At 41.3% G+C, this 9894-nt stretch overlaps 1 protein-coding gene across 1 annotated transcript in view; it reads right to left on the minus strand.

Moving 5' to 3' along the window:
- Positions 1-9894, minus strand: part of SFRP4 (secreted frizzled-related protein 4) — an 11500-nt gene continuing 1606 nt past the window's right edge. Inside the window, exons 2-5 of the mRNA XM_009332426.1 lie at positions 9755-9871; positions 6921-7119; positions 3749-3812; positions 1-1192 (exon numbers count right to left, since the gene is read on the minus strand). Of these exons, the coding sequence (XP_009330701.1) occupies positions 1004-1192; positions 3749-3812; positions 6921-7119; positions 9755-9871 (569 nt within the window). The 3' untranslated portion in view covers positions 1-1003. The remainder of the gene's footprint in view (positions 1193-3748; positions 3813-6920; positions 7120-9754; positions 9872-9894) is intronic.

The following is a 9894-nucleotide window of genomic DNA, read 5'->3' on the forward strand; positions in this document are numbered from 1 at the left end:
TCGGTATCAGAGAAAGATTTAGAAATATGGTGTCAAATGATAAAAAATTATCCAAATGAACACTGAGCCACATGAAGCCCTATCTTCTCTTTAATACTGTACAGTAGTTGTCAGTTATGTTTGAATAATGCTTCTATTCCAGTTTTCATAACAAAGCTATGTTACAGCAAACATAAGTGTTACTTTCAAGAATTCTACAGATCTGTCCTTTTAAAAAATACTGATTTTTCAATTAGATGCTTAAATATATTTGAAATTATAACAACAGAAGCCAGCCTGAAGTACAATAAAAAAATTACATGTCTGCTTTCAATGCATTTTTGCTACACAAACCCACAAGATCAAATGCTAACACTGTAAGCATATTTCTGGCACACACATAAAAATAATCACATAATGCATACCCAGATGCTTATTGGTAAACTATGCTTCTGCATGCTCTGAACAAGGGCTGTGATTCCAAATAGCAGATAGATTCAGCTCCAGCAGCTGCAGTGGTTGCTGCCCCAGATGTCCACCAGAGGTTACTGTCCCTCTGCTGCTCCTCAGCTGCCATGGTTCTCAGCTCACCAGACTAACTCACAGACCAACTCACAGACTAACTTGTCAACTACTAAACTGGTGCACTTTCTGAGGAGAGAAGACATGCCCCACGCATCTCTCCAACCTCTGGCAGGGAAGCAGGGCAGGCAACTGGCATAAGGAGTTAAAACCTCTAGCAGCCAAGGCTAGATCTATCTAGAATTGCAAATCAGAGCCCTAAAATAAAGTTCAGTCAGCTTGAATATGCCTACCAGATATTAGTGCAAACCTAGGCTCTATGGCTTGCAGTGGCTTGAAAGGAAAAGCAAACCTTTTAAAAGTAAAGTGCAGCAAAAATGTCTATGTAGAAACTGCCATGACTTTTTAAGTCAGTGAGTTCTGGATTAATAGAACATGCCGACCAAGCCAGATTGTGACCTTCATCGTGCAGGAAAAGTCTTTCCTTTTGCAAATTTCACGCTCATACTTTTTTAGGGTTGATTTCTTTCTGGCCATTTCTTATTTTAATGGCCTTTTTGGGGCCACTGACCAGCGGGTTGGTGTTCTTGGTTGATGGTTTTGGGGCTCCACTCCGACCACTGCGTCCTGCATTCTGGTTCTTACTGCGGGCCGTTCGCAGCTTTTGTTCTTGCAGTCTCTGTTCCCACCTCTGTGGAAATGCAGAAGACAAAGAGGCTGAGTTAGAGAAGGACATAATCACAAATAATTATGTCTTAATCAAAGCTATCCTGAACCACTGATACTAGCGCTGCTTTTAACAGTTTTGTGCTCTGTCCCGCAGAGCCATTGATATCAGTATGTTACAGCTGTCTGCAGGGGGAACCTGCCACGTGTTCTTGGGTGGGGGAATTTGCACGATACCAGTTGATGAAAATGACAACTGCACATCTTGTGTGCATGCTGCACGTGAGTGCACATCTCATGCCTTTCCAGAAATCCAGGGGGGCTGGCACCATGCCATCAGAAAGACAGGATCAGCACACTAGGACTCCTTTGCAAACCCCTTCTTTGCTGTATTACTAAACGTGCTACTTTGACTTTTCCTCAGAAAAGTCTGCAGAAAGCAGACTATCCTTTCACTATATATATATATATATATACACACACACACAGAGCTACAAGGGAAGGTGGTATTTACTTTCTGGTTCTGCTTTCCCCTGGGGTGGAGAGGACCGGGCATGAAAGAGCTTATGTTGCGGACAGACAACAGAGATGACCACTGAAATCACAGTGTTCAGAGTTGCAATGGGATGGTTTCGAATAATGCACCTGCAGCTTTATTCAACAGCATCCCTGAGAAATTTTGAAAAGCAGTTAGATCAAAGAGCCCACCAAAGAGAATAGCTGTCAGATTTCCAAACCAAAAGTGCAGTGGCCAGAAAACAGGTTTTTACAGTGAGGTTAAGTGGTTAGGTGGTCCAAAATATGAAGAGATCCACAACACTGCAACAGACTGCAGTCTTTCACCTCTAGGAACAGAAATACTTATTTTAAGAAAAGCAGGGTAGATAGTAGAACCTGGAAAGGGTCTCACATCTCCCCTCTATTAATGAACTTTCTGTTCTGAAACTCCCAAAGGCAGAGGCTTTGCCCAGTGATCAGAGCAAGAGAAGTGCTCTCCAGCTTTCCTATTTAGTATCCCTGCACTGACCCTGATGCAACCCAGACTCTTGTCCTGGCTAGAGAAGAGATCAGCCATGTTGTGGTTATGTTAACAGCTGTCTTCTGTGGTCCACAGACAGCTCAAAACATTCATTTAAAGTGGTAACTCAAGATAAAAGTTGGATGCAAGTCTTCAGAGATGAATGATGGGCATTAAGATGAAGCCACTGTGATACCTAGCTCCATACTGGCTATCTTTGTGTAGTCAGGGTCATTATATGCATCTTTATAAAACAAAAACTATCAGCAGGCATTAGGTATGTCCCACTCAAACATGTTTAAATAAGCATTTACTTTATGAAACTATTAATATCAGAAGGAATGAGACATGCTTTGAGAATTACTTCGTTTGGCAGTCATGCATCTATTTGACAGTCTGGAAATGAATGTCCAAACAGGTTTCAAGACACAATTAGAAATGACAAAACAGTGTGAGGAGGCCACTAAAACACACTGTGTACCAGTAACAGGCCATTAAGTTGACAGCTAAGGGATTTTAAGAGTCCGAGTCATATGTCAGTATTCTCCTAAATCCCACATGGTATCATCTGCAATTGCAATGTATTTATTTTTTAAAGATTTAAAGCATGTTTTCTTTTTCACACATAGGTTTTATATGAGAAAGTGAGGAGAAAAGGGAATGATAAAAGCATCAAATACAATTTGCTGCAAGAAGGTTGTCTGTAACCTAAAAGCTTCTACTGATGGATACATGCATCTTTTTTCCTCCTCTCTATCAATTGCCAATCAGCTCATAATTAAAATAAATAGACATGTATGCCCTTAATGCTCTGAAACCTTTTCTGAATTCCAGAAATAACTTTCTTCCATCTCTAAAAGTGTGAGGAAGAGTCAGACATTGTCTTGATCCACCCTTTCTTTCCATTATAAAGAGGAGTTTACAAGCAGGGAGTGATAGCAAGTGCTATCCTGAAGCCCCAGAAAGCAGGGGCATCTGCTGCTCCTGCCTCCCAGGTCTCTATACTATAGACTTCTCCTTCTAGTGTTCCCTGAAACCAGCGAGGGGATGCCCAATACTTTCAGTGGGTCTTTAGTGGGAAGTAACTGTTGAGAAAGTCTGTGTCTCCAGCCTGCAATCTTTAATGCAGCAAAGCCCGTTTATCCAGCGCGGTGGATTTTAACTTCCTTTCTTACCTAATGTGGACTATATACTCATCTGCGTATCACCTGTCTGACAGTTACTTGCCTTAGCAGTGATATGAAAGAAATTCCTAGAGTCATTGTTATAATAAGCCAGTGTTCACACAAAGATCATCCAACCATCCTATTTAGGGACAGTTTGCAGATAAAACAGAAATAAAATTTTAGAGACTCTAAAATGCAAGACTAAAATTTTCAAATTTTCACTTCCACTTGTATGTAATTATGAGGTATGAAAATGCTGAAGTGAAAATAATAATATCCAGAGGTGTTATGGATATCTGAAAGTCAAGCAAGTTATTGAATGCTGAAGTAGAACAAAGAAGTAGTAGAACTACTTTTTACCAAGAACATCAGCATTCTTTTCTTTGGTGGTATTTACCTTAAATCTTTTGTTTAGTTGATCCTTCCATTTTTCAACTAGACATCCATCAAGAAGCATCAACCTGAAAATTAAGCAATAAATACAAGTTATAGATATTTCTGATCTTGATTCCTGAGATGTCATTCCAGATGATTTAATACAGACTGAGGCTGAAATGAACCAGCAGGTACTGGTACTGACAGTTTCTGTGTATGGGACGATAGGCAGAAAAATATTTTTCTCCATCCCTAAATGCTTTCTAATGGATTTCTAAATGCTTGTACGGATCCTTCTGAAATTCCACTCTAAACTCTGTAAAAACAGAAAATAGTTTTCAAAAGGAATCAGATTTTACAGCCAAAACTGCAGTGCATGGCCAGTATTGAGAAAACATTTAGAGCCGTTTGTCCTCACCTGCAGCTATTCTGCAGGGGAAAATTGTCCTGTCTTGATCACTGTTAACAAGAAGTGACGGGTTGAGTAACACCCCATGAAACTGTTTAAATGTATATGTACATATATTTTTACTTACATCCACTATATGTTTGTGTGTGTGTTTGTGTGCAGAAGAGTAGTTTAAACTAATGTATTTTACTTCTGAATTGAAAAAAAAGCTGTTTCACACGCACCAGTTAATACAGCTCACCTGACGAATAGTAACACATTATCTGATCACTTACAATTGTCTCCATTTCCACCTATAAATACATGAGGATGGTATTATGTATTTCCTACATGTAGCTACTTAGTGAGTGCTTTAAAGTGAATTTGGAAGATATATGGACAGTCATACTTGCCTACCAACGAAATCTGGCTAGCTCCTGTATGAAAATACTGAGTCTACGTGTTACAAAATGAACAAAACAAAAATGTAACTATTAAATATGTATGCCCTAAACAGCTTCTAAAATAGTTTATGCTAAAGCAGTCTGATGTCACACCTTCTAAGTCCCAACCTAGAAACAACTATTTTATAGCACAGGGATGCTGGAATCTCCCCTACGGCTAAGTATTTAAACTTTTTTTTTCTTCTTTTCTTTTAATCCCTTTTTTTTTTTTGAGATACTGGGCCTTAACCTAATATCATTTCCCTAATTCTGGAAGGTTCTATTTAGACATCAGTGTTGGCTGGAGACATCAAAACATCATTACAAATGCACACAATTTCATACAGCACTTTGCTGGAGGGTGAGGTTTACACAACATAGCAGGGCCTGACCTCCAGTTTCCATGAACAGCGTTGCTGCTCATACCAGTTCAAAAAGAGTATAAAGTGCTGCCACTCGTAGCCATTAGCCACTGTGCATCCACTTTGCCCAAACAAAAAAGGACTACAGTGAATGCAAGCCCTGGAGAACCAAGATCAACATGATACACATCAGGAGTATGTATCTTTCTTTCCAAAGAGAGATTAGAGAATTAACATATAGGATTGAAGCTAAGGCCACATTGTGATGAATGAAACCACAACACGGTGTGAATCTGATGCAGCTTCTGTTCAGGTCAAATTATTGAGTGGGACCCTAACCCTATTGATGGGCAACAGGTTGCCATTGACTTCAGTGGAGATACAGGTTCCACCCATTTTGCTTCTGGCATTTTAAAAAGCTGCTGTAACTCAAAACCTTCTGTTTGCATGCCACTGAGTTCAACAGGAAACACATATAATAGTTTATATTTCTTTTTCAAATCGATTTTAGTACACTATATGAAATTAAAAACCTCAGTGACCTTTAAAAACCATCACAAAATATTTAGTGAATGGTGTGTTTTTCCATAGTAATGGAGAAGCAGATTATGGTCTTTCACTTTTGAAATCTCCCCTCCCTGACAGCCTCCTGAGGGTCCTCTCCAACAAAGCTCTGCAGCTCAGAGCTGCTCAATAGCCACCTTGGTCGTGGTCCTTCTGCGTGACTCAGAGCATGTATCCCTAAAATGGCTAACACAAGTAGAGGACTCTAAATTAATCTTTGTGAAATACTTCCAGACCTGGAGGAGCGAGGTGCTGTGTAATAATAAAATACTGTGCCTGTTAGCTCACAAAAAAAAGTTAAGGTAATAAGGTATCAGATGGCAACCTTTAGAAACACCTATAAAATGCTTTTAAAATATCAACATAAAACTCATTGAAAATATGGATATGGCCCATCAAGTTCTGCACATAGATGTTCTATGGCCTTTACAAGTGCACATGTTCAATTAACAATCATATCACTGTATGCAAAACCAGCCTGCGCATTTTACGAGCAGCCTTACCTCTGACCCACAACACAGAGCCACACATACCTACCACGCCACAACCTGTCCTGTTGGCGTCTGTTGCTACTGGTACACGTGGGATGCTAATGGGGATGGGATGTCCCCTTCTGCCTCAAGAACCCAGAGAGAAAAGGGAGCTGTGATTCATCACTCCCTCCCCTCCAGACCAGCGTGCTGGATTTCCTTCCGTGCCTGGGGCTAGGCTGACTGCCAGATGAAAGGTCTGGCAAAGTTAGTTTTGTTTTGTCTTTTAATCATACAGAAGGACTGGCAAGCTGCTCTGAGAGTATTTGCTTTTCATCTGCCATCCGGGAGCCGGAGCTCCAATGGCTGCAGCTTTGGCTGGTCCCGGTACAGCTGTGGGATCAGAAACATCTCGCTGATGGCACCGTGCCGAAGTATGGATAGGCCAGCGGAGAGGGCTTGGCTCTGTCTCCAGCAACTCTGCAGACAGGAGATGTGCATCATCTCCTGTCCCCTCCCCTGGGGTTGGTGAGGCAGAACTATGCCTTCCTCATGGTCCTGCCGACGTGGACCATCATCTACAGCCACCATCAGGCTTGTAGCATATGAAGCAGCTCATGCCTATGGAAAGCAGTCCTGGAAAAACACTCCCGAACAGCTGGAGATGCCTGAACTGCTGCACGATGCATTAAGCAATATGCTGTCAGCACCTAATGCCACCAGGGTTTACGCTCCATGTGTGAGTCAGGTTTTGTGAACACCGCGTTGTGGCTCAGAGCTGAGGCTGATTAAGTGGAAAAAGTTAATTGCAAAGGTAACTGAAACGTGTAGATGTATGTGTGAGTTATCCCTAAGAAAAACTATCAGCAAAACATGCTCACGATGAGGAAGGGAGCTTTGCTGGTCCTCCTTCCCGTCTGTCACAGCTAGCTATAACACTTTTCTCCACCACATCGCCAGTGCTCACCTTGAGCGCCATTCATAGCACATGATGAGAACATCCTGCTTCGGTTGAAGAGGTGGACACTGGCAGGAGGAGTTTGTAAGAAGAGGCACTTGAGACAGAGGAATTGGCGTCGAAGACTTGAGTATGTCTTTGACTTCAACTACAGTCGTTATCTCGTTGCAGTTCCCTCTTTCTACACTTTTTACTTTAGCGTGAATGACTGCAATTAGAAAAATAGAGGCATGAGAACAACAAATGGTCTTAGAAATGTAAACACATCTCAAAATTAAATAAGACATATTAAATTGAAAGCTGTTGTTTCGGCTGTGAAACTAGAACTACTTTTTCATGTGTGGGCACGTACAGTGGCTTAGAATAACAGAGGCCTGATCCCAATTTGGTTTTCAGTAGGACTGTTGACAACTGTGAAATTAAACGTGTGCTTAAATCTTTGCCAGATCAGGCCAAGCGATCTCGCCTGGAATCACACACACAAACAGCTCCTTTGACTCAGACTTGAACAACCCTCGCATAAATCAGACCCGTTCTATAGCCACATCTGGCTATTTCCAATTAAGTAATGAATAATTTACCTCACAGAGAGTTAGCGTGAATTCAGTCTTTTCAATAATAAAATCGTTACCCTGTAGGTTGCATCCAGGAATTAAAGCATTTTCTTAAACATAAGAAAGAAGGGAAGGTTTGAAACAAGCAGTCAAAACCTGAGAGGCTTAGGATTGTCGTGATTTACTCGGTCTATAATTTTTTTCATCTTTTGCCTTCGGATTATCCATCAATAGTAAGATCCTCACCTAAAACAGACTCTGAAATGGGTTCTTCTGACTCTGAATACACAACCATTCATATTTGTACCTTTTATTGAGGAAAACTGCATGTCTGCATGGATGCAAGAAGGTGAAACTGTGTAGATTGCTCTGAGGATGCTCCCTGGCTAACTTTGTACCTGCGAACCCTGGCAGTACCTACCACTTTGTGAGAAGTATCAAATCAGAGAAATGAAGCACGATTTTTGCGCAAAGGACTTTGTCCCTCGGAAATGTCAAAATAGGAAGGGCCCTATTGTCGCGAAATTCTTCAGTGAAGGAAGCATGAGAAGTGTAGGTACCACTGATCAGCCTGCATCGACGCTGCCCCTGGCAGCCACCAGGTCAAAAGCCTTCAAATGGACCTCCTAATGTTTGGAATAAGCTTCACATGTAGAAAACAGGAGACCAGCAATTTTAATGCAGTCTGGGTGCTATGTGCTAACTTTATCAGGACATGTGTAACAGCCACAAAACACAAGAGGGACTCCAGTTTTGGAGACTCACAATCCATTTTCAAGTCTGATTGAAACCAAGTTCTGACCAGCTAGAAATACAATTTGGCTGTATATATTATTTTAAAGGATTTCAGAAAAAAATGGATTTTATTTGCAACTTGTTCTGCTTTGTCTTGTCTCTCAATTCATTTTCCATATGAGCATGTCTATTTATTTCAGAGGAGGCTGAATAAAAATCTACCTCTCAAAAACAAAATCTTGATTCTACAAATTCAATGGAATTAAATTTTGGACCCCAACCTACAGGTTTTATTCAAGCAACACTCCCACTGAAGTCACTGGAGTCAGAATTTATATGACTAACACCTGTATTTCATTTCAGAATAGTCATTTTTATATCACTGCTTTTTCATATATTTCAGACAAGTCTGGAAGTTCATTGTCCCACCTGAACATATCACTATGTGGTACTGAGATAGATTAAGGAATTATATAAAAAGAATATATGATATAAATGCACCAAAATGCCATAACAAAAAAGTGTACAATTACCTAAGTTACATGTTCGGCTTGATTATTCCCACCAAACTGGGGTTTGGATTTTTTTTTCCCTATACTAACAAAGAAGCAAATAACTACAAACGTACTTTCATTTGATATCAGACAAATAGAAATTGAATGGATATACTAACCCCATTGCATAAGAACTGAATAAATCCCTGGAAGAAACAACTGCCATCTGAGAAAAAGCCCATAAAGTGCAAAAGACCATGATACTGTATGTTAAATTCATGGTTAATAGGGGTTTTCTACTGATATTACAGACGCCTAATCTGGTATTTATCTAATCTTAATTAGAGTTCTTCCTCACTTCCAGCATCAGAAAAACAGGGCGGGGAGCCACAGGGGAAGGGGGGTGAATACTTACTTATATTGCCAGTATGTCATGCAACATAGGATAAAACTATCGGCCAACTCCTCGGCTAGATGGTGCAAATTATCACTGAATTCAATTAATCTCTGACAATTCCGCACCAGATGGAACTCTGGCTAATAAGTAAAAGAAAGTATGAATTTCTAAGCAATAACTTTTTACCCTGCTTCAGCTTCATTTACATTTACAAGTTTTATTTAGGTGATACACCTCTGTTTATTCCACCTGCTGGATGAAAATGGGCTGGCCGAGCAGCACGTGGTCATGCTCACATTAGACGTAATTGCACTTACTAGAGTGACCTTTACAGTAGCAAGCACCCCTTCTGCAGAGCGACCTGTTGATACCAGTGCACATTACTGACATTTCACTGCTTTTATCAGAAGCACACCATCATCTGTGCAATGACTACTACTGCCTGCACGAGGTGTGCTCGAGTGCTGGGTTTTGGAGGAGGACGGCTAGGTGTCCTCAGGCAAAAACCCACTTGGAAAGGCTGCGGTGGAGCGGTGTCCTCGCGCTGCACTTGCTGGATGAGGCCTGGTGTGGGTGCAGCACCCACACGGAGCTGCCTAACTCGCAGGGGGCACAGAGAGGGGTGGGACGGGCAAAGTGAAGCATTTTCCCCAATGCACTTACTGTAGCTGTAGTTCTTGGCCAGGTAGGTCGACAGCGTAGGCTTTGTCTTTTTGCACCTGCATCGCTCTTCAAAGGAAGAGAAGGGGAAACGGTTCAGGGGTGTCAGAGGGGGCCTGGCTCCGGGGAGGGGGAGGTGGGCG

Source organism: Pygoscelis adeliae, unplaced genomic scaffold (genome assembly GCF_000699105.1).
Source record: "Pygoscelis adeliae isolate BGI_AS28 unplaced genomic scaffold, ASM69910v1 Scaffold58, whole genome shotgun sequence".
NCBI classification, from domain to species: Eukaryota; Metazoa; Chordata; class Aves; order Sphenisciformes; family Spheniscidae; genus Pygoscelis; species Pygoscelis adeliae.